General features: G+C 38.8%; 1 protein-coding gene and 1 non-coding gene across 3 annotated transcripts; both read right to left on the bottom strand.

Moving 5' to 3' along the window:
• Nucleotides 1-4425: 4425 nt before the first annotated feature.
• On the bottom strand, nucleotides 4426-26370 carry MTO1 (mitochondrial tRNA translation optimization 1). Of its 2 annotated transcripts, none has more exons than XM_027550941.1 (12): nucleotides 26034-26370; nucleotides 23786-23985; nucleotides 23570-23687; nucleotides 18789-19078; nucleotides 16795-16907; nucleotides 16513-16703; nucleotides 16146-16276; nucleotides 15285-15489; nucleotides 15031-15202; nucleotides 10777-10895; nucleotides 7891-8051; nucleotides 4426-6048 (listed from the first exon to the last, which is right to left on the bottom strand). In XM_027550941.1, the coding sequence occupies exons 1-12, from the start codon at nucleotides 26248-26250 to the stop codon at nucleotides 5887-5889; spliced, it is 2079 nt and encodes a 692-aa protein (XP_027406742.1). In that variant the 5' UTR covers nucleotides 26251-26370; the 3' UTR covers nucleotides 4426-5886. The 2 variants fall into 2 exon arrangements, with proteins under 2 accessions (XP_027406742.1, XP_027406743.1); XM_027550942.1 differs by having other exon boundaries at nucleotides 25943-26228.
• TRNAR-UCU lies at nucleotides 5480-5552 on the bottom strand. Its single transcript has one exon. It is a non-coding gene; the product is annotated as a tRNA-Arg (tRNA).
• Nucleotides 26371-26815: the final 445 nt, after the last annotated feature.

Genomic DNA, 26815 nt, shown 5'->3' with positions numbered 1-26815 from the left:
GTAGTAAAGAAACTGCTTTCCAATGCAGAAGAAACGCAGGTTTGATCCTTGGGTCAGGAAGACCGCTGGAGGAGGGCATGGCAACCCATTCCAGTATTCTTGCCTGGAGAATCCCATGGATAGAGGAGCCTGGCAGGCTACAGTCCATAGGAGAGTCAGATACAACTGAAGCAACTTAGCACATATACACATCTGGGTCCAAGAATCACTGTTCAGTGACATCCCTCGTGGTCCAGTGTCTAAAATTCTATGCTCCTAATGCAGGGAGCCTAGGTTAGATACCTGATAGGGGAACTAGATTCTGCATGCTACAATTAAAGCCTGGCACAGCCAAATGAAAAAATATATATATTTTTTTAAACATTTTTTTAAAAGATGAAAAAAAAAAATCACTGCTCAAGGGCTTGCCAATCATACATACTTCATTTTTTTTAACAGCTTTATTGATATATGTCACATACTATAAAATTCACCCTTTTAAAGCATACAATCCAGTGGTCTTTAGTATGTTCACAAAACTGTACAACAATCTAATTTCAGAACATACCACCTTAAAAACAGGTGCCCTTTTAAAGAGCAAAAATGCTACCTAGAGGACTGCCTTTCCAACTCATTGGGTCAGTCTGCACACCAGCCTCAGGCCTAGACCAAATACTGGGGGGCTGCCATGACCAAGATTAAACTAATGAAGAGTTTAAGCTTCTGGGGCTGCAGAAGCAAAGAGTGAATGAAAGCATGGTTCTTTAGGCAACGAGGAGGGCAGTGCACAGACATGGCTGTCAGGAAGACAACCAGCAGTGTTTCTTAATGTTTCCAAGTGTTGTTTGTTTCTCTTGTCTGTAGAACAGGAAGATAACTGTTTTATCATGGGTTAAAGAGCAAGAATCCATGTAAAGCCCTTAACTTCATATCTGACACACAGTAAACGTTATTAGGTAGTAGCTACTCTTTTAAAAGAAGGCTGAGCACCAAAGAATGCTTTCGAATTGTGGTGCTGCAGAAGACTCTTGAGAGTCCTTTGAACAGCAAGATGGAACCAGTCAATCCCAAAGGAAATCAACCCTGAATATTCACTGGAAGGACTGATGCTGAAGCTGAAGCTCCAATACTTTGACCACCTGATGCAAAGAGCCAACTCATTGGAGAAGACTCTGATCCTGGGAAAGACTGAAGACAGAGCAGAGGGGGAGGCAACAGAAGATGAGATGGTTGAATGGCATAAAGACTCAATGGACCTGAGTTTGAGCAAGCTCAGGGAGATGGTGAAGGACAGAGAGGCCTGGCATGCTGCAGCCTAAGGGGTTGTAGAGAGTTGGACATGACTTAACGACTGAACAACAATGAAAAGCATAATTCTCCCTATGGGGTTATGTGATTTCTCTTAATTTTAGCTAATAGGAAAAAGTTTTCTTCTGGTCCCCTTGATGGGGCAGAAAGAACTGGGGTTTAACATTTAAATGCAATGTGCCTTTTCCTCAGACCCTTCTATTTAAAATATCTCAATTTTTAGAAATAAGAAGAGGGTAAGTTATCAATCAGCAGGTTTTGGAGTCTGAGATACAAGTTAATTCATGGCTTTTAAAATTGTTATACAATATAAATTTTAACATCTTAATCAGTTTTTTTTAAATTTATTTGGCTGTGCCAGGTCTTAGTTGCAGCACAAGGAATAGTCAGTACGTGGAATTTTTTTTTTTTTTTTTTTTCAGTTGTGGCTTGCAAACTCCTAGTTGTGGCATGTAGGATCTAGTTCCCTGACCAGCAGGGATCAAACCCAGGCCCCCAGCATTGGGAGCGTGGAGTCTTAGCCAGTGGATCACCAGATGAAGTCCCAACATCTTAAATTGTTTTTAACTGTAAGGTGGTGGTAAGTACCTTCACGTTGTTGTGCAACCATTAACACCATCCTCCTGCAGAACTCTTCATCTTGCAGAACTGAAACTCTATCAAACAGTAAATTCCCATTCCTCTCTTGCCCCAACTCCTGGCAATCCCCATTCTGCTTTGTCTCTGTAAATGTAACTACTCTAAATACCCCATGTAAATGGGATAATACAGAGTTTGTCCTTTTGTGACTGGCTTATTTCAGTTAGCATAATGTCCTCAAAGTCTGTCCAAGTTGTAGCTTGTGTCAGAATTTGCTTCCTTTCAAAAGGCTGAAAAATATCTCATTGCATGTATATACACTGTTTATCCATACATCTGTTGATGTACTTAGGTTGCTTCCACCTTAGGCTATTGTGAATAACGCTATGAACATGACCCTTGAACAGATCTCAGACCCTGCTTTCAATACTGTTGAATATGTATGTGTGAGATTTCAGGGTCATACGGTAACTCTACTTTTGAGGGGAACTGTCACCCTGTTTTCCAAAGTGGCTACACCATTTTACACTTCCACCAGCAGTTCTAAGTGTTCCATTTTCTCCACAGTGTTCTCAACATTTGTTGTTCTTTGTAAAAAATATATTATGTATTTATTTTGCTGCACTGGGTCTTAGCTGTGGCATGCTGGATCTTGGATCTTTGTTGTGGCACCAGGGATCTTTAGTTGCAGCATGTGGGCTCCAGTTCCCCCACCAGGATCAAACCCATGCTCCCCTTACTGAGAGTGCAGTTTTAGCCACTGGACCACCATGGAAGTCCCAACATTTATTATTTCCTGATTGTTAACAGCCATCCTAACAGGCATGAAATGGTATCTCTTTTTTTTGGCCACACTGTGCAGCATTTAGAATCTTAGTTCCCTGACCAGGGAGAGAAACCATGCCCCTACAGTGTAAGCTTGAAGTCTGGACACTGGACAGTCTAGGGAGTCCCTCACTGTGGTTTTGATTTGCACTTTCCTAATGACTAGGGATGTTCAGCATCTTTTCACGGGGTCATTGGCCATTTGCATATCTTCTTTGGAGCTATGTCTATTCAAGCCTTTTGCCCATTTTAATTTTCTTTCAAATGCTTTTTACTTTTTTGCTGTACCATGTGGCTTATTGGATCTTAGTTCCCTGACTAGGGATCAAACCTAGGCCCTGATAATGAAAGCACTGTGTCCTTACCACTGGACTGCCAGGGAATTCCCTCAATTGTGTCTTTAATCTGGCTTTTAAGTTAGGAAATATTTTCTGGTTGAATAAAATGGCTTGAATATAAAATATAGGCTTTAGTATCATATCAGGAGCAATGATAAGCAGGGATAACAGTAAAGAAAGATAGAGGAAATGAAACTGAAGAGAATGTGAAGACAGAAGAGACAGAAAGAGAAAGGCAAACGCTTAAGTATGCAGTTCTTAATATGTTATAAATCTTTTTATCCCATTTAATTATTCAGTTAAGTTTTAGTTTTGCCATCTCTTGCCTTTAGTACCATTTTTTCATTTATTCAAAAAACATGTTTTGACTGTCTACAACCATGCCACTGCCTGCTTGAAGAGGTTTACATGTTAATAAGAGTTAAGTTAGAGTAAGACAGGTATTAAAAATTAAGATGGATGAGGTAAGTGCAACAAGAGAAGATTGTGAAGAGGGAGCCTGGGGAAAGTTTATCGATACTGTGTACCTTCTAGTGTAAGCAGCTTTGCCAACTCAGAGGGAACCCCTAGTCTGCTGGTGGCTTTCCTGGTACTTCTGACCACTTCTCCTGAGCAGGGCATTCTTCTAGGAGTTGAAATTTCTGAAGGGAAAAAGTCATGGCTATTCCAATGGAGGCTGAAACTCAAAAATGACAAACCAGTTTAAAACAATCAGTAATATAACTAAAACACTTGTCTATAAGGTAACTTCGTAATTCAAGGCTGTGATGGTTTCATTTAGCATAGGTCCTTATGTTCATATTCTCTCCCTCCTCAACCAATTTGACAAATGCTTAGTGTTTCTTAGTCATTTCCTTTTTTGGCTGCTCAGTGTGGCTCGTAACATCTTAGTTCCCTGACCAGGGATCAAACCATGCTCCCTACGTTGGAAGCGCAGATTCTTAACCACTGGACCACCAGGGAAATCCCTCATTTCCTCATTTTAAGTTTGGTGTTCCTGTTGAAAGGAACTTCAGTATGTGCCCAGCTTTTCAAACTCCCAGGCTATGTGGTCTGCGGTGGGTGGAGAAAATCATAAGGCCAACTTCTGTTGGATGCTGGCTGTTGTCATTGTTGGGGGGTTCCCATGGAGTAACTGGACTAAGGTTACATTTTTAGCTGGTTTGTTCTGAAATATTCTGTTAAGTGAGATAATTTTGTATAATATATGTAACAACATATTTTAAATTGTGGATTTAAAGAGGTTTCATATGCTAAACTAAATGCAGAACCTAAAACATGTTTTCTATCAAACATTTTTCAGTAAGATGGTTACTACTGTAATGGAATCACATTATAAAACGCAAGCTTCATTATATGTAGTATCACTAGGCCCAAATTACAGCTGTTGAGAACCTTCCAAAGCATTTAGGAATTTATTTCCTCAAAATCAATTTTTGCTATATTCCATTCAATAAGCACCCCACTCATTGCTTTTACTCCTGCAATTAGCCAGAAAAAGAAAAGTTTACAATCAATGGTTCCCCCCTAGTGATAAACACTAGTACAAAATACCCTCTTAATAAACACCATGCAGAAGTGTACTCAATATGCCTCTGTGGTAAGAATTCTGCCTAGGAATGGCCATAATAACTAAAAGTTACCACTTACTGAAATTACTACATCAAGTATCAAAAAGAACTCATCATTGCTAAAACATCCAGCATTACACATATTGGGTTGGCCAAAAAGTTCACTCGGGTGTTCTGTAACATCTTCCGAACAAACTTTTTGGCTAACCCAATGCTTTTTACTTGCTACTGATCTGGACTGTGTTATGGAAAGACAAAATTAGATGAAACCCATGGAAACCGAGCTACATCCAAGAGGCTATACATGATTATAGTAAGAAGGTATTTGCCCCACACCCACTGAAATCACACTAGTGATTTCAGGGCGCTTAGAACTGTCTGAGATACCTGCTTTGGCTTGAGGCTGATATGGGAGCTTCTCCCTGGACTGACAGGAAAGGTCTGAGTTGGCATTTCCAAGGATAAGTAGGGTCCTCTTGTCTGCTTGGCTACATTCATCCTCTAGTCAGTGAAGAAAGGTCAAGGTGTCTGAGGAGCTAGCCAAAGACCCGGCTGGTCACCCCCGCTAACCCCAGTAACCATGTATCACAAGTACTGGAGAGTCCCAGCGCCATTCAGATTTTTCTGTCAATTCTGACTTTCAATAGGGGAACTTTAATCGCCATGCTGCAGCCAGCACTGGAAATTAGCTGAATGATTCTGGATGATTTTGTACAGTTTCAAATTTTTAGCCTTAAGAATTTGAGGGCTTTGAAATAACGTAACTAAGCAGAAGCCTGCCAACTTTCAAAACTAGGTGAAAGATAAGACTTTTAATTTGGTACCTTTTATGGACAAAGTTCTTATTATTTATTTTTGGCCACGCCACGCAGATCTTAGTTCCCTGACCAGGGTTCCAACCTGGGTCTCCTACAGTAGAAGTGCAGAGTTCTAACCACTGGACCATCAGGGAATTCCCAGTAAATTTGTCCTTATGAGTAGACAAATCCGCAAGCTGAGATTTTTTTTTTCCAGATTCAGTTTTAGTTCCACTGTATCTCTCTTTGATGAACACTGCCCAAACTTATATTAATAGGTATACTGTATTAGAACACCTGAAAGAAAGAGTATAAATGGACTTTATAACTATTTTTTCAGATATACAAAAAAGCAGAATTATAACCTATTTACAAATTAATGACAAAGCTACAAAACCTAATAAAGTTATTTTAACAGGTGCTAAATATAAATACTTCTCATCTCCTGTCTACACTCTTGTTCAGATTAACTCTTCTATGAATAGAAAGCTATAACTGACTCTCTTCAAGTCTGTCTGTATCATGTAACTGTTGATCAGTTTTGGGAACTCTATTCATAGCTGCCTGTCTTTGCTGAGTGGTCTTCACAAATCTGAGCAGGTTGACGATGGCAGCAGCTGTCACTCCAGGTATACGACTGGCAGCCCCAATCTAGGAATTAAATCCACGAGAAACATAAATGAGCTATGTTAGTTATAAGCAAATTTATTTTCCTCCTGATAACGATCTGTATGTTACAGTTTATAAAATATTTTCAAAACTTTATCTTAATGTATTGTCAAAATAACTTTAGAAAGTAGATAAAAGAAATGTGGTTATAATTAATATCTTCACTTTAAAAACAGGGGAAACTGAGACTAAGAGATATTAAAATGACTTGTCTAAGATCATGTAATTAACAGATGTTAGAGTATCTAACCTTTTCTTTTCGTTAAACTAAACTAACATCACTAGCAGTGTGTTGATCAGCACCCTATGACTAATCTCAGTAATATTTCTATGGTATATTTTTGCAGTGAAATGGATGACTTATTCACTCCAAGTGGTATAGAGACCTCATATCAGTTCAGGTCTGTTTTGCCACCAAATGACTCTGTAGCAAACGTTTGTCAGAGCTTATGGTATTTCAGAATTTTGGTTAAGAGGTGAACTGTGATGACCAATACAATGCAACTGAACTTTTCTGTGATAATGGAAAATTTCTGTAACACTGGCAGTGTAAAAATATGATAACTGTCCAGTATGACAGCCAATAGCCTTTTGTAGCTACTGAGCATCTGAAATGTGGCTATTATGACTGAGGAGTTGAATTTTTAACTTTATTTCATTTTAATTACTGTAAATGGTTGCACTTGGTTAACGGCTATCATATTGGGCAGTGTAGCCTATGACTATCCACAAAAACATAACCCAAAATGAGTAAGATACAGCTATAAAACTTAAGGCCTCTCTGCTGCTTTCCATGATGAATATGACTAAGAATACCATGTTAGTTGATGAAATCACTCCTCTTTAAAAAAAATCTTTTCAAAAATTTTTGCAGGCCATGGTTTTGTTACTGCTACTGCTACTGCTAAGTCGCTTCAGTCGTGTCCGACTCTGTGCGACCCCATAGATGGCAGCCCACCAGGCTCCCCTGTCCCTGGGATTCTCCAGGCAAGAATACTGGAGTGGGTTGCCATTTCCTTCTCCGATGCATGAAGGTGAAAAGTGAAAGTGAAGTAGCTCAGTTCTGTCCAACTCTGAGCGACTCCATGGACTGCAGCCTACTGGGCTCCTCCGTCCATGGGATTTTCCAGGCAAGAGTACTGGAGTGGGGTGCCACTGCCTTCTCCTGGTTAAGTACCCCTTTATTTTATGAACCACTGAAAAAAATAAAAAACCCAACGCAATGCCCATTAAACTATGATACACCATCAATTTTTAAGCTACAACTCAGAGATGTTAAAAATGTATCTCAGAATCAATAAATACAGCCTACAAGTCTTTAAATATTTGTTATTACAAATTCAATACTGTATGCTGAAGTTTTTAACAGATGTATACAGCATGGTGCCCATGTACTCATGCAAATACAAACCACACACAGACACACACAGGATCATCTCTGGCCCTCTACTTCCTCCTACTGGCTCCCAAGGCAACACTATGGAACGCCTTGGAGGGATCCAAGCAGTGATCTGAAAACCACTGACATGTATTCTATTTTAACCCAAAGTAGTTTAAGTCATGCATATAAACAAGCATGCACATGGTTGGCTAATTATAATCAACCCAATTCTTCACTTCCAGATACTTATTTAGACTAAGCTTTTTTTTATCTCTCATAAAAAATATAATGACACCTGTTATACAAAGAGAATATGAAAATAAGAGGTTAAGCTTTTTATGATGAAATAAAACATTAGTTATATGGCCACTACAAATCCAGCTTTTAAAAATTAAAGCATTGGCTCTCTATGATCTGTTCCTATCCACTGCCTGTTTTCTTACCGTCTGTGGGCGACTGAAATGGAGCTTCTCTCGAACTTCATAGGACAAAGATATATCCTTGAGAGTCAAATAATCTAGGTCCTTTGGCAGTTGGAGAGCTTCATCTCTCTGAACTTCCTTTATTTCTTGTTGCTGATGGAACAGTACTGATTCATAAGTAGCTGGTGAACAAAATTAATTATGTTGTGATACTCAGATAATATTAACAACCTACATGTTTCTAGCTTTTTACAATTTACAGAGAGCTTTTGCATATATGATCTTAGTACCCCGATAGGTGGTAGGTATTCCCTTTCGCAGAAGAGGAGACTGGGGTTAAAATAAAGAGAGGGAGTATCCTGTGTATTAACTACAATATTCTGTCTGGCAGTTTATTCCATGTCCTTCTCATTTAAAAAAACTAGAAAATTTTAAGTTAAAAAAAAAAATTGCTTTCTTTCTCAATGCAAATTTTGGTGGAACACTTTCTTCAACAGGCTATAGGTTTGAAGTTCTAAAGATTAGGTGTTTCTCCAAGAAGATGGTTTTCAAATAAAGCTATAATTGTTAAAAGTATATATTCTTGGATGATAACATATAATTTAAATAAATTAACTGAAGTTTTATTCAGAGTGAACTTAGAAAGACAATTCAGCAATTATTTTGTAATTAAAGCATTCCATTCTTAGAAAAATAAATCCAAGACCTGTTTTAAAACCTATACTGAGGTGGTCATTCTGTCCTGTTTAAGAAAAGCAAGTCTTCCCTAGAGGTTCTGGCAGCTTCTGCTTCCATCACTTGACTGGTAGCCAGAAAATCTCAGCTCTGAGCCTGGCTCTACCAATAAATTACCCTCTGACAATGAACACATCATGATACTTCTGGGCCTCAGCCACATTATCTAGAAATGTTATGGGCTGACCCAGAAACTTATGATGGTCTTTTTGACAATAAAGGAGAGCTGTGAGGTGCACAAGCCTTGTAGACAGATATACTAGGTTCAAAGCCCAGTTCTGCCACTCCCCAACTGTGTGACCCTGGGCAAGTTATAACTATCTGTAAATTAAGACATAATGCTAGTAGCTATCTTTCACATGATACTTTTTAATTATCAAATGAAATAATTCATGTAAAGGGATTAATATAACATATAACACATCAGCATGACAAATTGTAATGAAATTTTATGACTCAGGAATAGACTATAGGATCACAGAATATAAATAATGTATATGTTAAAGATATATTTACTTTTTCAAATATGTATAGCAAAACATGAGAGATAGTACAAAGAAGAATCTGAAACTGATTTCTGCCTTCAAGAAACTTGTCTAAGGACTTCCCTGGCAGTCCAGTGGTTAAGACTTCACCTTCCAATTCAAGGGGTGCAGGTCTGACACCTGGTCAGGAAGCTAAGATCACACATGCCTCAGGGCCAAAAAAACCAAAACATAAAACAGAAGCAATATTGTAATAAATTCAACAGATTTTTTAAATGGTCCACATTAAAAAAAAAGAAAAAACTTATCCAGTGGAGGATCTAGGTAGTGATTTGAAAACTACTGATATACGCTATATTTTAACCTAGTGTGGTTTCTTTTAAGCCATGGGTATTAGTTAGAGTCTTTATATACGCCAGTCTTAAAGAACAAAGCAAAACAGTAACTACTCCATGGCTGAAGTCAGGGTTTCCTATAAACAAGTTGAAGATAATTATTTTGGACCATTTACTGGACACAGTAAAACTGCAAACCAAGTTTAAAATACGGAGTTTAATCACCTTTTCCCAGATGCTAATGGCCTAAATGTTCAATAAAGTAACTTTTACTCAATAGAAAGATCATGATGTTGAGATATAAGGTTAACAATACTTCTTACACATTAGCAAATGACCAGGGCATGTTCATTTGGAAGAATGATAGGCAGCACTTGGGTCATTCTATATAAGCAGTCAAAGCATAGCAAGGTAACAGACCTCTCTGGAACTGAAAGAAAACGTTACTGCTAGGACTGCAGCATTCTCACCACCTTCACTGGTCCCCAAGGAGCCTGAAGGCCTTTCCTGTGTAAACAGTCCACCTTTCATCCTGCTTTTCCTACCCTTCTCTCCCATCTCATTCTGTTCCCTGACTTTTTCTGCACACAATTTTCCAGTGGAGGAAAAAAATCTTCTATCACAATGCAGAAGCTAATGCTATTATTAGTATTTCTGTTTGAAATTTTTTTTTTTTTTGGCATGCGGGATCTCCCTGACTGAGGATCAAATCTGTGCCCCCTGCATTTGGCGTATGGAGTCTTCAGGGAACTTCTGAAATTTTTTTTATAAAGAAAAAATTATAAATTGCAGTACAACTCCAAAAGTCACATGTGACTTTGATGGTCAATATACTGACCAAGAATATGAGAGCACGTCAAATGTTATAACATACAGGGGCAGAATGTGAACTTCTTTGCCTGATACAAAATAAGTCTTTGTTAATAGAAAAGTATATCATCAAAGCCAAAGATAGCATTATTTTCCTCATTAGTAGAACATTTAAGTGGAGAAAACATTAAAAAAAAAGTTCAAAAGGAAAAAAGATTTAAGTTTTTTGTTTTTTTTTTTAAAAAGGAGAGCTCTACAGTGGCACTTCCCAACATGAAATATACACACAGATCTCCTAGGGATCTTGTTAAAATGCAAATGCTCACTCAGTGGGTCTGGGGTGGAGTCTTCCCAACACATTATGATGTGTTACAATGCTACCTGGGAAACCTACTCTGAGTGGTCAGAGCCTAAGACGATGCTGGTCTTACGGTAATAATGGCTCCTCTTGACACAGAGCTCTCTGTGTATCTGCAATTCATTCATTATTTGCACAAACGAAGAAGGGAGCATACAGACATCCTAAGTAAAAAATTTTCTACCTTCTATTTTCAGTCTTTCGGCCAGCTCTCTACATTGGGTGTACTTCTTCAAGGGCTCTGGAACAGCCCTGGCCAACAACTCCATGTCAACTTCCTCATACTTCAGAACATCAAGAGCTCTACAAACACAGAAAAGTTTCATTAACACAAGGGTCCATATCATATCAGGCAGATTAAGAACAAAATTCCTTGAAAGTAATACCAAATCTCAGAATAAACAATATCAATATATTTCTAATTTTCCCCAAGTACACTGAGCAAACAGCAGCATCTGTGACACAGCGGGACCTCCATGAGATCAGCATGTGATTCTCAGGCTGAATTCTGTCGAAAGTGTTTCTGCATCTACTTAGATTATCATATGGTGTTTATCTTTCAATTTGTTGATATGATGTATCACATTGATTGATTTGCGTATATTAAAGAATCTTTGCATCCCTGGGATAAACCTGACTTGATCATGGTCTATGATCTTTTTAATGTGTTGCTGAATTCTGTTAGAATTTTGTTGAGGATTTTTGCATCTATGTTTATCAGTAATAGTGGCCTGTAATTTTCTTTTTTTGTGATGTCTTTGTCTGCTTTTGTTATCTGGGTGATGGTGGCTTCATAGAATGAGTTTGGAAGTGTTCCTTCCTCTGCAATTTTTTGAAAGAGAGCATGTGATTCTCAACTCCTTTCCTTTATCAAGAGGGGTAAGTAGTTGGTAAAGTGGTACTGCAACAATCCATTTGTCCTCTGGAGCTTTCCTATTAGGACAGAATATCCTCTGAAAACAAGGGTGTGATTGAACTCCCTAAGAATTTACATCTAAGTCACATTAAGCCCATGTCCGTTGAATGCGCCATCCTTCTACACGCATGCTTAGAACCAACTAAAGGAGATCTGCTTGTTCCAAGACTGGAAAATACCCTGCAGTTTCCTTCTCATTTTGCTTGGTTCTCACAAGGTTTCACTGATCTGTACACTTTCCCTACAGTACACTTACTGCCTTAACTTTATTTTTATTTACTTTGCCCTTTCCCTCTTTCAATAGATTGCTTTTTTTATCAACTCTGTCCACCCAAAATCAATTAAACCAATTAATTTATTAAGTCAAAAGAAGGTCAAATCTGCCCATCCCAGGGTTCCAAGTCCCTTCAGGCCTCCCAGATGTGTTTATTTGTTTGTTTGTTTGTTTTTTACAGCTCATTCTATCACCACAGTCATGTGTCACACTCTCTGCAGAGGCCTGTCTCATCTCAGACAGTCTAGGAAAGGCCAGACACCTCTTCCCACAAGGAGCTGTCAACTTTGTTGTGCTCCACAAGATGAATTATGTCAATTAATTTCAGAAGTCTCATCAGATAAGCTGTTGATACAATGAAACCAAATAACCCTAAACTCCACAAGAAAAGGGGTTGTTCTTTCAGAAATTATAAAACCAAGACTTCCCTGGTTTCTCAGTGGTTAGGAATCACCTGCTAATGCAGGGAACATGGGTTTAATCCCTGGTCTGGGGAGATCCCACATGCTATGGGGCAACTGAGCCTGTGTGCCAGAACCACAGAGCTCACTCGCCTTGGAACTGGTGCTCTGAGACATGAGAAGCCATCACAACGAGAAGCCCATGCTCTGCAACTTGAGAGCAGCCCGCACCAGTCACAACCAGAGAAAGCCTGCAAGTAGCAACGAAGACCCAGGGTGGCCAAAAATAAAATAAAAAAATTACAGAACATACAGGAACACATCTAATGACTAACCAAAAAGAGAGGAATCTTAGAGGATGGTGACCTCAAAGAAAAGCCTATGACCATTTAACTTTTAAGAAGGTTTTAGGGTTCCCTGGTGGTCCAGTGTTAAAGTTAAGAATCTGCCTGCTAATGCAGGGGACGTAGGTTTGATCCCTGGTCTGGGAAGATCCCGCAGGCCGTGGGGCAACTAAGCCCGTGAGCCACAACTACTGACCCAGCACTCTGGAGCCTACCAGCTGTGACTACTGAAGCCTGTGCTCATAGACAGGAGAAGCTGTTGCAATGAGAAGCCCTGGTACCACAGTGAAAAGCAGCTTCCGCTTGCTGCAACTAGAGAAAGCTCACAGGCAGCAGTGAAGACCCAGAGCAGCCAAAAATAAATACATCTTTTAAAAGGCTTTTAAACAATTTGTTTAGAAGGCTTGGAGCTATTTGTAGGTCCAAACTTCAAGACCAGCTTTGAATGAAGCCTAAGCCTCAGAGTACAGAGGCCTGCCACTGAAGGACAAGTTAGCACGCTTCTGCAGAACACAAGAGACAGTTTCTGCACTACCTGACGCATCAGTGCGTCTCCCTATGATCCTAACAGGAAATGTGTGCGCGCATGCTCTGTGGATCTCTTCTGTCAAAACGGTAGCTCAAAGTCCAGTTCCACCCCTCAGTGCCTGGCGCACAGCTTGCTATGTGTGCGGCAGACACAATACATGTCCGTGGACCAATTTTCTAGCTTTATATATCTAGGAATTGATCAAGTGAGTTCTTTCAGGGAGGCTCAACACTACACTATAAATATTCTACCAAAATCAAACAGGAGGATGAGGTCCCTGTTTCCTTCTGAAAGGAAAGACACCTGAAATTAACAAGAAAAGCATTTGGTCAAATTACTGTTTTAAAAAAAGTTACCTTAACAAAATGGGTACTCTTAGGATTAGGTAAAAATATAAAGCTGACAGCCCCCTCCTTTTTCATATTTTTATTCATCAATTAGCATTCTAAACTGTGTTGAAAACAATCACTTCCCTTGCTCTCACTATGACCTCAATCCACATGAGTCACATTGAATGAAAATTCTAATTATATAAAATCTAACACAGTGCAATATTTGACCTAAATGAAGCATAATGCTATAAATTCTTCTGCAAAGCTTGAAATAATAATAAACCCTCTTAAATTTAAACAAATAGCTGGAAAACAGAGTGAAATATAAAACTATGCTTATACTACTACCATCTCCCAGTACCACTTAACTGGTACACAAATAAATCTGCCACCCTTATCTGTGAACCAAGCTGTCTTTCCTGTAAATGAGACCCCCTGATTTGGGTGACAACCATGCAGATTCTTTATTATTTATTGTTGCTAAGGCACTTCAGTCATGTCTGACTCTTTACTACCCTATGGACTGTAGCCTGCCAGGCTCCTGTGTCTGTGGGATTCTCCAGGCAAGAATACTGAAGTGGGTTGCCATGTCCTTTTCCAGGGGATCTTCCTGACCTAGGGATCGAACCCACATCTCTTAGGTCTCCTGCATTGGCAGGTGGGTTCTGTACCACTAGCGCCACCTGGGAAGCCAATTATTTACCATTACTATAATTAAAAACCTGCTTATTCTCCTCTTCAGTGATGCCAGTGCTTTGGGAAATTCTCATGAAAATGAAAATTTGGGAACACAAGTTGTAAACAAAAAACACTGTGATGAGATGAAAGTCAAAGACATGTTATGCCTGGCTGTTAGTTAAAAAGAGAGAGAGCGCTTAGAGAGATTGTGGATGATAAAAAGTGGCATTAAAATGAATATACCATTAAATCTACAAATTTCCTCACAAGCAAAACAAGGACTGAGAAAAAGAAAACTATAAACAAAAAACATACTGGAGACACAGCAGCAAGATCAAGTCAGCATGTGTCCTTCTAAAATACAATGATTGTAGGTTTATACCTTCTAAACCCACCCTCCAACCCCCACTCCCCACGTTAGCTTACATTTTTTAAATGGGAAAAATCAGTGGTGACTGATGTAAATTTTGAATTACATGAGGTTTTCAGAAATGTATCTCTGAATCAAGAAAGATCTCTATTAATGTCCTTTAGATTTAGAGTCCATACAACCAGAATGGTAAAAACAAGGACAAAAAAACTCCTAAAATGTAGTAAGGGACTCTTCAAGAATTGGTAACACTGCTTAATCAAAGTTTCCCTGCTATGGCTCATAGGCAAGATGAGACCATTCCAATTGTTCAATGTCTAAAAAAGAAAGCAGATGCTATTTCTTGGTTTATGCCCGCTAGATCTTAGGAAAGGCAGAACTCAATGGGAGCCACAGAGAAATAAAATAAAGAATAATTTACAATCATATATATTGTCGTTCGTGAGTAAGGAGATTATCTCTAAAGAATTTTGAAAAGAAGCAAACATAAGAGCTGCGTTCGTTTAAAATGTGTAGGTAGGGAATCTATGGTAGTATCTCTCTGAGATGACTCCATTTTTCTACAAAAAGAAAGTTTATACAAAAAATGCATACCTGAGAGGCAGACTTTTACCACTACTTATAGAAGACTCTGGAATTAAGTTTTTCCATTTAGTACTTAAAAACTCAATGGATTTTAGCATAGAAATGCCTTCTTCTAAAGAAGACTTCATCCAAGAAGCTCTTTCATATCGTTGTTGGGACACACAACCAGCTTCCTTGTACCCTAGAAGGGGGAGGGGGAGATTATAATGAAAGAGGTCTTAAAGGAGAGAAAGTCTGGTTGCAGGACTCAGTGTAAGAGTTACCTCGGAATGTGAGCCTGCTGTCGGCGTTATCAGGACGCAGTGACAAACGGAACTCGGCTCGGCTGGTAAACATGCGGTATGGTTCGTTGGTGCCCAGTGTGGTGAGGTCATCAATCAAGACTCCTATGTAACCTTCTGTTCGGCTAATGACAAAAGGAGGCTTGTGTCTGACCCGAAGACTTGCATTGATTCCAGCTATCACACCCTACAAGAGGACTGAAATGTTTAAAAGGCCATTATGAACTGAACAAAAAGCTATCCTATTCAGACACTACCTGGAAAAAATGGTTCAGGCAGTAAGGAAGCAGGCCTGCCCAGAAGGGACAAAACAGAGACAGAAAATGTGGTTCATATTCACAAACAGAATATGGGTAATATACCACTTTAGAATGCTATAATTCATTGTTTTCAAAAATATCTAATATTCTTGATAAACCAGGTGGCTAATCTTTAAAAAAAAAAAATCCACTTGTAAGACTTTTTTAGCCTTTGCGCATTTACAAGTAAAAATAACATAACTTTCTGTTTAAAAAGGAGTAATAACAGGGTAATTTTCAATAAAGTTAGGTTAGGTTAAAAGAACTAACTTTTCTTTTTTTAAATTTCAGAAGCAATACAAAAATCTAATCAAAATATGCAACTGGATCTAGGAGCTCAGAAAAGAGTAACAAAGACACAGTGTTTAAAAAATCTTGTTGTATACAGAAGCCACCCCCATAGTTCCTGAAATAGAAGTCAGTTTGCTATTCCAGTTATGAGTTGTATCTAAGCTCTATATAGCAATCATGACAGATGTCAAGAGGAGGAACACCAGTTAAATAGTCCTTTTCTGTTTATAGTAACATTTGAACCACTTCTTACTTGAGCTGCAGCTTCCTCGTAACCAGTAGTGCCATTTATCTGTCCAGCAAAGAAGAGCCGCTGCACCAAATGAGTCTCGAGAGAAGGAGAGATCTGCCGGGGGTCCATGTAATCATACTGAACACCGTAGCCTGGCCAAAGAACAGATGGTACAAAATAAGCAAAAACAGCGCTGGGTTTGCCTCAAGCAGAGATGCAAAGATTATCATTAAATGCTCTTCAAATGTGAAGACTATTTTATAAATAAACGTGCAGATGCTGGGTTTTGTCTTCTGGGGCTCTAAGCACCATGACTGTAGCTTCAATTTTCCGCTGTCTGCTAAGCAATACTGAGCTCAGACCAAAGGGCAGCTGGCAGTCTCTTTACCTGGCTGAATCATTTTAGCGTTCTCCAAGCCTCTGATGCATGTGATCATCTTCTCCTGTAATTCAGCTGGCAGTGTCACAGATAACCCTTGGGGGTAGATGAGGTCAGAATCCATTCCTTCAGGTTCCAACCAAACTTGATGTACACGGTTTGGAAAACGCAAGACCTTTGATTCAATGGAGGGACAGTATCTAGAATAAGACATTGGAATTTAAAAATGCAATTAAACAAAAGAGGGTTGACAATCCTTACTGTAATTAAGCACTGGTATTTTGTCCTTACCGGGGTCCTCTTGTAGTTTCCTTAACGTGACAGTTAAGGTGAAGGTTCTCAAGGACAATCTCATCCACTCGAGGGTTAGTGTGAGTCAAGTAACATGGCAGCTGATCTTCTGGCTAAAACATGGGAACTCGTCAAAACACTGTTTTGCTTCTCTATTAGTTTGCCTCTAATTCAAATAAATTCCACACATGATATAAACTTACTTGTATATACATCAAATCTATGCACAAAGCCAAATACTAATGGTGAAGTATGTTTATGAAAAAAAACCCCAAAGATGAACGTAAATTGACACAAGCCTCCAGATCAACAGTTCATAGGAAATACTGATGATGCAGGAACATGTTTAAGGCACCAGAGCAGTGAAATCAGACAAATCTACAAATCTAGAATGTAGGAAATTCCAGAAGAGAAATGTCTCAGTTTCTTCCCCATGTAGATGTAAAAGAGGCTCCCCTGGTAGCTCAACTAGTAAAGAATCCACCTGCAGTGCAGGAGACCCTGGTTCGATTCCTGGGTCAGGAAAATCTCCTGGAGGAGGGCATGGCAAACCCACTCCAGTATTCTTGCCAGGAGAAGCCCCATGGACACAGGAGCCTGGCATGCTACAGTCCACGGGGTTGCAAAGAGTTAGACACAACTGAGCGACTAAGCACAGCACAGCACAGCACACAGATGTAAAAAAGAGAGGAATTATTATAAGATATGTAATGTATGAACCTCATTTGGTTCTTGGTTCAAATAAAACAACTATAAAATACTTGGAATGCACCTGGAACATTGTAGTTCAACTATACTTCAATAATATATCTATATTTAATACTAAGGAAAATTGAGCACTGAGTATCAGATGATATTAAGAAATTATGTTTTGCTATATGTGATAACAGTATTATGGTTGAGTTTTACAAAATCCTTATTTGTTAAAGACATGTACCAAGGTATTTCTGGATGAAATGATGTCTGAGACTTATTTTAAAACTAAGTAAGACAAAGTGTTGAGGAAAGATAAGAATGTCAAAAGAGGGAATTCCCTGATGGTTTAGTGGTTAGGATTCCACACTTTCACTGTAGGAGGCATGGATTCAATCCCTGGTCGGGGAACTAAGTTCCCACGAGCTGTGCAGCATGGCCAAATAAATAAATTAATAGCCACTCATTAGGGTAACACTCACCAGAAATTAGGAGCGTCAACTACTAGCCCTTGATTCTAAACACACAATATATAGCTTGTTTTTTTTTAAATTACAAAGATAGGTAAAAGTAGCCTATATCTTCAAAAGTATCAGTACTATTAAGGCTGAGGAATTATTCCAGATTAAGAAGAAATGACAATTAAATGCAATATATGATCCTAGGTTGGAAAAAGAACATTGGGACAAAAAAATGTATTGGGGTGGTCAGAAAACTCTATGAATTTTATTTTCGATAACAGCACTGTGTCAATGTTAAAGTCCCCAAATTTCATCACTGCATTGAGGTTACATGAGGATGTCTTTGGGCTTAGCTGAGATGCAGACTGAGGTATTTAGAGGTAAAGGGTCATGATCTCTGCAACTTTTAAATGTTTTGGGAAAAGAAAAAAGAATAAAAATAAATGTGTATGTTACTGTTCTATATGTTAAATATATGTATCTATGTCTATATATATGGAGAGGGCAAGTAACAGTCCTACAACTTTTCTGAAATTATTACAAAAAGTTTAAATAGGTAAAGTTATCAAATCAATGAAATTTAAGAATTTATGGGATTTTGGGAGGGAGGTGGAGGGAGGGTCGGGATGGGGAATACATGTACACCCATGGCTGATTCACGTGAATGTATGGCAAAAACCACCACCACTTAAAAGAATTTATGAGGAAATACCCAAGTAGCCAAATCAGCTACTCCTTTTAAAGAACACATTTTTGTGCCTTAATTAATAGTGATGAAAAATGAATACCAAAAAAGTCTATATTCCCTATTTAAGGCCAGATTTTCATAAATTATCTCACCTTAATCCACACTGTCTGATTGATAAAGCTGAAAGGTATGGATGGATTATCTGGTGTCTGCTTGTTTAGAATGCTGAAATTAACGGATTCTTTGGCAATTCGGGGTGGAGTCCCAGTCTTCAATCTTCCCACCACAAACCCCAACTTCTCCAGGGTCTGAGCCAACCCTACGGCAGGCTGATCCCCTAAACGTCCTGCTGGATGCATTTCCAATCCGATTACAATCATGCCTCTCAGGAACGTCCCAGTAGTCAGAACCACACTCTCTGCATACACTTTACTTCCATCAGCTAAAGGACAGGAAAGAGAACAAAACTCATGTCCTAATTGTCACCATGGGTCAAATTAGAATGTTACGCTTTTGTAGGAGAACTACAGAAAAATTCGTCTTTAGAAACCTGAAAAAGATTTTAAATCAGTAAGAAGGCTACATGTCATCAATCTAAAGAATGCAAGAAAGCTGAGACGGAGAGCATAATGTATTATCACAGATACACATGTTCCTAAAGTCTTGTCAGCACTGAATAGCTGGTCTCAGTTAATTTTTAAAATTAATTAAATTTAGACTTCTAGTTAAATTTAACAGATCCCACCTCACATGATTTCTTCTCCTTCTTAAAATTCCAAAAGAAAATAAAGGAGCAAAAAAGATATGAAACCATGAGAACCACAAGAATGGAAAAGAATTTGTCAAAAGATGAAAAATTTCAAATATTTTTGAAAGATAGAAAGTGGTTGGGGGGGATGGATAAATCAGGAATTTGGGATTAACTTATACACACCAAAATAAATAAAATAGTCAACAAGGACCTACTATATAACACAAGGAACTCTACTCAATATTCTATAATAACCTACAGTAGAAAAGAACCTGAGAAAAGAATGGATATATACATTATATACATTTAACTGAATTGCTTTGCTGTACACCTGAAACTAACACAATATTGTAAATCAACTATACTCTACATAAAATAAAAATTTTTTTTGAAGTGGTTGGAAGAGTGATAACTGATTGAGCAGAGGGGAGAATGCTATAACTCAAGAACCTGAAGAGAACATACAGATGACAGTGAAGTACTCTGCCCTGCAGCGACACAGAAACGGGAGGACTGAGTGTGAAAAATGTGGGAATGCAGCTGGGGGCTGAAGAGGAGAAAGAGCTGAAAACCACATATAAAGGCTTGTCTACAGATGGATCTACCATACAAGAAAATGTGGGTTAATTCCTTGGGTAATAGAAAGTTACTGTTAATGGGTACAGTATTTCAACTAAATTTCCGAAGTTCTAGAAATGGAGAGTGGTGACAGCTGCACATCACTGTGGGGGTACTTGAGGGCGTGGAACTGTATACTTAGAAATGGCTACAGTGGCAAACTTTATGCTATATACATTTTACTACAATAAAAACCCAATTATTAATAAGCTATAATGGAGAAGACTGAAAAAGAATATATCACTTCACTGTACATCTGGAACACTGTAAATCAACTACACTTCAGTAAAAAAAGTTAATTAAAAATTGTATTGTTGGGCCCATAAAATATAGACAGGGTCCAAGAAATAGCGTTTGAAGATACTAATTTAAGTAACAAGTAAAAATAATTAAAAAACATAAAGGGCTACCTTAATAAAAACAATATAATCATCAAGTCTGGCGAGGAAAGGAGGCAGAGAGAAAAGGAAATGAAAATAAAAGTAGTAACTGTTCAACATAGGGAAGTCAGGAAACACTGACAGAAGAAAGGGAAGATGGGGTGTATTATACAAAATCACAGTTACTAAGGTAATCACAGAACAAAAGCCATGAACTTATAAGAAAGAAACATAGCTCCTAAAAGGCAAAGCAAACACAGATTAAGTGGTTAAAAAAAAAGTATAGCAGAGTGTGTACAATATGTTACTACTGTGTGTGGGGGTGGAATATATATACCTCTGCATGAAGTCAAGGATAAAATCACAGACAGAAAGACCACGCCAGTGCCTAGGAATGCTCCTGAAGAAGGAAACCGGCTGCCTGGAGCACAAGATGAGAGAGAGACCACCTTTTCACTCTGCCTTCTTTCATCCCCTTTAAACTGTTGATGATGCAAAAGGAACATTTAAGTTTTTAAATACCTGGATTGAGTTCTTGACTGTGATATTTTCTAGCTGTGGGACTTGGGGAAACTACTTGAACTTTACGAAAGTTGGCATTCTAATCTATAAAAAAGATATGCCTACATCATAAATATACTTATATGGAATTTTAAAAATTCAGGTGGAATATAGAGCAAATTGAAAATTTTTTCAGATCCCTGGCTTTAATTGTCTGTGGTAAATGGCAATTTATTTTTTCTTAAAAAAATTTTTTTAGGCATTAGCTGGCTGCAGCTACCATGTTTTTTTACTATTAATGTTGCAGTTATTTATTAAGTAATTAAGTATAATTATTTATTAAATATTTTATTGTAATCTGTTAAATCCTTACTATATGCCAGCCTCAACATTAAGTCACATTTTTCACATTTCGTGAAATATACATTACTCTCCCAATTTTGTAGATGAAGAAACTGAAACCCAAAGCTAAGTCTGAACACTAGTCTAATTCCAAAGCACCTTCTCCAGTCAATGTATTTTCTTTTTACTCTTTGAGTCCACCAAATTCCTCACAGTAAAGTTTGAGCAGTATCTTTCTGCTTTTCTTCATTTTGTCTTTCCTTTTCCTTTTAATCAGAGGATAACTGCTTTACAAAGTTGTGTTGGTTTCTGCCGTAGAACAACTATATGAATCAGCCAGACGTACACACGTCCCCTCCCTCTTGAACCTTCCCTCCGACTCCCCACCGATTCCACCCCTCTAGGTTGTCAGAGCCCTGGATTGAGCTCCCTGTATTATACAGCAACTTCCCACTTGCTATCTATTCTACACCTGGTTTTGTATACATTTTAATGCTCCTCTCTCAGTTCGTCCCACCCTCTTCTTCCCCCACTGGGTCCACAAGTCTGTTCTCTATGTCTGTGTCTCTACTGCTGTGCTGCAAATAGGTCCATCAGTATCATTTTTCTATATTCCATATTGTGCGTTAATATACAATATTTGTTTTTCTCTTTCTGACTTATTTCACTCGTTTAACAGGCTCTAGGTTCATCCACCTCATTAGAACTGACTCAAATTCATTCCTTTTATGGCTGAGTAATATTCCATTGTGTATATGTACCACACTCTTTTTCTCCATTCATCTGTCGGTGGACATCTAGGATGCTTCCGTGTCCTGGCTATTGTAAATAGTGCTGCAATGAACATTGGGGTACATGTGTCTTTTTGAATCATGAAGTTTTCTCAGGGTATATGCCCAGTAGTGGGACTGCTGCATCGTATGGCTACCACAGTATTTGATTATTGTTTTTACTTGTAACACCGGATATGTTCAATGCCTATGTGGGATGTGAGTTATAGGTAATATATTTGTTATGATAGCACTCTCAATGTAAGTAATTCCTTATCCAACTGACACACTTTCTTGACTAATAACTCTAATTTTCCTTGGGTGAAATATACCAATTAAAAATATTTATCTTCTCACACCAATTTGAGGCCATAGAAGGCCATTAGGATGAAGTTTTGGTCAATGGACTTCAAGAAGATGCTGGGCTAGACGTCTATTAATAGGAAAGTGGAAATCCTGTTTAAAAGGAAATGCACCTTGTTTGCTCTGTCTTTATTTGGTCTTTACCCTTTCCCTCTTTTTCCTTTTCTTTCTGATAATGGATGCCTGGATATGTGACTTTGGTCTTGTGAACACTGGGATGAAAGCTACAGCCAAAGGTGACAGAGCAGGACAATGGAAGGGCATGGGTGTCTGGTGACATGGCTAGGACTTCCAGGTGGACTGTCTACCCATGTCCTTCTTATCGTGTAAGACAAACACACTCAATTATTTCTAAGTAAGAAAATTAATATGTATATCCCATTCTAAAAAATGTCTATAATAAAATTTAAACAGGGAAAATAAGTTAATAAGTATTTTAAATGATGAATTTTTTATGGCTGATTTGAGATGTTGTATGGCAGAAACCAATAAAACATTGTAAAGCAATTATCCTCCAATTAAAAAAAAAAAGGATAAATTTCTCCAGTGCAGCCCCTCCTACCACTTTGTTCCTAGAAAGCTAACAGTCCAGTCCTCTGGCAGAAGACTGATTCTTCTCTTTAGGACTAACAGACATAGATGTTTGGGAATTCCCCAACAAAAAGGCCAGTTCAATCCCTAATCATCAGACTGTACAGAGTCAGTCAAGCCATAAAATAACTATGCACACACAAATCTTCCAATTAGTGTTTGCAGTGAAGGCTAAAAGAGCTAAAGTGGTTAAGTCTTTAAAGGGAGAAAACAGAGATAAATTGCTTTTCCATTCTTCTGTAAAAAATATGTGCATGTGCAATTTTATTTAAAAAATTAATATGTAACTCAAATAAAAACATACATAATAATCTTGTAAAATATAAATTTAAAATGTTTAAAGTCAGAACTAAGAAAAATAAAAATTACCACAGAAATACCAAGAGGAAAATACATAATTTTGCAGGCTATAGAGTCCCAAAATAAGATGGTACAGAAGGTGAGCTTCATGGTAAAAATAAAATGAGGAATAGGATTTTTTCTATACAGTTTCCCTCATACTTGAGCAGAAAACACAACAATTTCCTAGAATAAGCAAAACATCTCCATACACTACTCAGGATAAAATTTTCACATGGAGTTTGATACTGTTATTATTATCTGTAAGCAGTACATACCCAAAACAACACCACTGACACGGTATTTCCCAGTGTGCTCAGGCTCTGGTTCTGTAAGAATGAGATCTTCTACAGCTCCCTCCTGAACAGTAAGCAGCGGTGTATTTAGGATTTCTTTCTAGCAAAAGAGAATGCAAGTTGAAAATAACTTGTTAAAAATAACTTGCATGTTAAATAATCACTACAATCCTTCCTGTTTTCATGCCCTGTTCTTACCTGCATGTTCTGCTTATAAAGCTTCCTATCAATTTGAGCTCTCAGACCCCAAACAGCTGGTCCCTTGCGCCGGTTTAATACTTTGTAATGTATACCAGACTGGTCACAGATTCGAGAACACAGGCCATCCAAGGCATCGACTTCCCTCATTAAATGCCCCTTTCCAATGCCACCAAAGGAAGGATTACAGGACATCTGACCTAAAGAGAACAGACATAAACAAAATAAATATACGAGCATCTTGCACACAGTGCGTGCCTGATAGGAAAATGTCTGTACAAGTGACTAGAATCATGTGATTAAAAATAAAAAATGATGCAAACACTAAAACTGCTGAAGTCCCAATGGGATGCAAGAGTTATTCAGGGCATTGTGGAAGACAAACAACTGCTGGACGTTTCTTTTGAATCTGTCTCTTGTACATATTTTTAGCACTTCATTATGCTGCCTCTTCCTTTACAATGTGATTTTGAAAACCTTACCTCATGAAACCTTCCTAAATCAAGCATAATTTAAGAGATTTCTTTGTACTGGTTCACAGTTATAATTAATTATGTCTTCCATAAAGGCCATCTGCTGATCCTGTGACCAGCATTAAGGCCTCCAAAAGTTTTCACGGTCTCCAGAGGGAGGCTGAATAGTGCCGTCCTTATGAGCATGGGTTAGGAGCAAGGCAGAGTTCTGGTTCAGCTCCTATATTCACCACTTAGAAGTTCTAGGTGATCTTGGTAAGTTGTCTAATATTCTGTATCTCAGTGTCCCTACTGTAAAAACAGGGATGACAACTTCGTAGATTATCTTCCTCCTTCCTTTGATATAGAACCACTGTTTATTTAGGTAAACACTCTTCCTGATGAGGCTTTGTGCTTGGGGAGTGTGACCTAAACTATTTTAGGGATAAATCTTTATTGATCTAAAGTAATCCTGTTCCTACTTGCCAGTGAGTGGTTTAGTGTTAAAAGACTCTTCTCTTTCGTCATGAATGGCAAACAAGAGTTTGTCAAAAAGCACTATTTCCCAGGTTATTTATAAAATAAAAAATTTTCTACCTCTGACTTTATTATGGCAGATTATACGACAGAATTGATACAGGACAATTCCTGCATTCTGTATTCCTATGGAAGTTTAACCTTCTAAGTCAAAGCTATCTTTCTGAGAACAAGCAGAAATACTTCATACTCCATGACATCAAAGTACCTTAAAAAAAATGAGACTTTGATTTTAAGATAGAACTGTCATTCATTAAGCTCATTTATAAGAGTTATTACATATCTCTGAAATTCATTTATTTAAAAAGATAACATAGGTCACATTGTATTGGTATAAAAATATAAATACATGTTTTGATGGGAATTCCTTTATCCTTGACAAAGCTACACCACTTATAGTATTATCTTATCATCTTAGTTCAATAATACTTTTTTGTTCATTCAACTTTTAAAATTATTATTATTGAAATGCAGTACCTGGTTTTTACTTGGTAATCACATAGCCTCTATCCAAAAGAATCGCTGTTAACAAAAGTATCTATTTCTCCACAGTTATAAACTGAATGGTTATTTCTAAACAGTATTTCAGTACAGAAAGCATAGTTAACATTTCAATTACAGTTCCCTCGTAAGCAAAATGCACAAGGAAAGACACAGGCATGCATAATTTACAAGATAGTGTCCTAGCTGGCATCTATGATGATGCCACAGAGGGGTCTTGCTTTAAATTATGGCCGTCCAACCACTGCTTGTGAAGTGCCAAAAAGCACAGTCGGGTCCTGACCATAAAATTGGGGAATAAACATTCAGTATGAATATAAAATACAATTTAAAAAGTAGCCTCGTTCTTCAAAAGGGTTCCACAAAATCTCGAGAAAAACACAATGGGTATTTAATAAACGAGCACTAATAACGTTGATTCACTCTAACCGAAGCAACAAGCTAGTAAAGGGCAAAAGGCAAAATTGAAATAAAGTATCACCAGTATTCTTAAGAGTTTGCTCTTTTCTCAAGGCACCTCTCCCTCAACCCTCCTCCAACTAATTATTTCTGTCAATAGCAGCACAATTCGTGGTCCACAGAATAGCCGAAACCAGAGTTCTGGCCCGGTCCCGCTTGATCTGCGAAACACACATCAGGCTAAAACGACATTCGGTAGGATTCTCACCAGAGTAACTGGAGGAAAAGGCACTGGGAAGGGGAGAAGGAGGATCCTGGCAGCGTGCGTCTCTCTGCAAGCCTCACACCGCGCCACTCACCGATGGTGTCCACTCGGTGCGTGAGCAGCAGAGTCCGGGAGCCGCACCGAGCTGCGGCGGCAGCGGCTTCGGTCCCTGCGTGTCCTCCGCCGATGACCACTACGTCGAAGTGCGGAGTCCAGGGCGCCGCGCTGTCACCGCCGAACCGGACCGACGCAAGGTGCTGTTTGGTGAGGGAAGCCGCGACCCGGCGGCCACAGCCTCGGATACAGAACATTGCTGGAGAAAGGCAGTCTGTTAACTCGGATCCTGACACTAGCGAGGGGAAAACACTTAGGAGAGAAAGCCTTCAGGAAGCAGCCATCTTGCTATGATGTCACAGCGTCACGTCTACGTCCAGCGTCGCCGCTGATTGGCAGTTTGGCGCGACTTTCCTGGCGAAGCGCGTTGGAGTGTGTGCACGTGGATTGGTGCGTGTGTACCTCGTTTCTTGCCTGGCAGAGGCTGTTGGATTACCTATGGTTGGAGAAGGGGACGACGAAGGATGAGATGGTTGGATGGCAACACCAACTCAACGGACATGGGTTTGGGTGGACTCAGGGAGTTGGTGATGGACAGGGAGGCCTGGCGTGCTGCGGTTCATGGGGTCGCAGAGTCGGACACGACTGAGCGACTGAACTGAACCCCGTTTCTTCCTGGCGGAGGCTGTTGGATTACCTATGGTTCTGGATTTGGGGGCGGGGGGGCGGGGGGCGGCACTTCTACTCAGTCATCTTTTGTCCTTTTAAGCGAATTGCTGCCCTAATCACTAGGTGACTGCCTACAAACAATACTTTAGGTCC

Source organism: Bos indicus x Bos taurus, chromosome 9 (assembly GCF_003369695.1).
Source record: "Bos indicus x Bos taurus breed Angus x Brahman F1 hybrid chromosome 9, Bos_hybrid_MaternalHap_v2.0, whole genome shotgun sequence".
Taxonomy (NCBI): Eukaryota; Metazoa; Chordata; class Mammalia; order Artiodactyla; family Bovidae; genus Bos; species Bos indicus x Bos taurus.
The sequence above is the reverse complement of the archived record's forward strand: the minus strand, read 5'-3'. Positions and strand labels throughout refer to the sequence as shown.

Excerpts from the sequence above, each read along its gene's own strand:
- MTO1 (XM_027550941.1), bottom strand. The coding sequence starts at position 26,250 with ATGTTCTGTATCCGAGGCTGTGGCCGCCGGGTCGCGGCTTCCCTCACC. Across the intron at positions 15,490-16,145 it reads ACGAGGAAGCTGCAGCTCAA|GGTGTGATAGCTGGAATCAA; the intron begins GTAAGAAGTGGT and ends GTCCTCTTGTAG. Across the intron at positions 15,203-15,284 it reads CAGCAGGCTCACATTCCGAG|GGTACAAGGAAGCTGGTTGT; the intron begins GTAACTCTTACA and ends TCCCCCTTCTAG.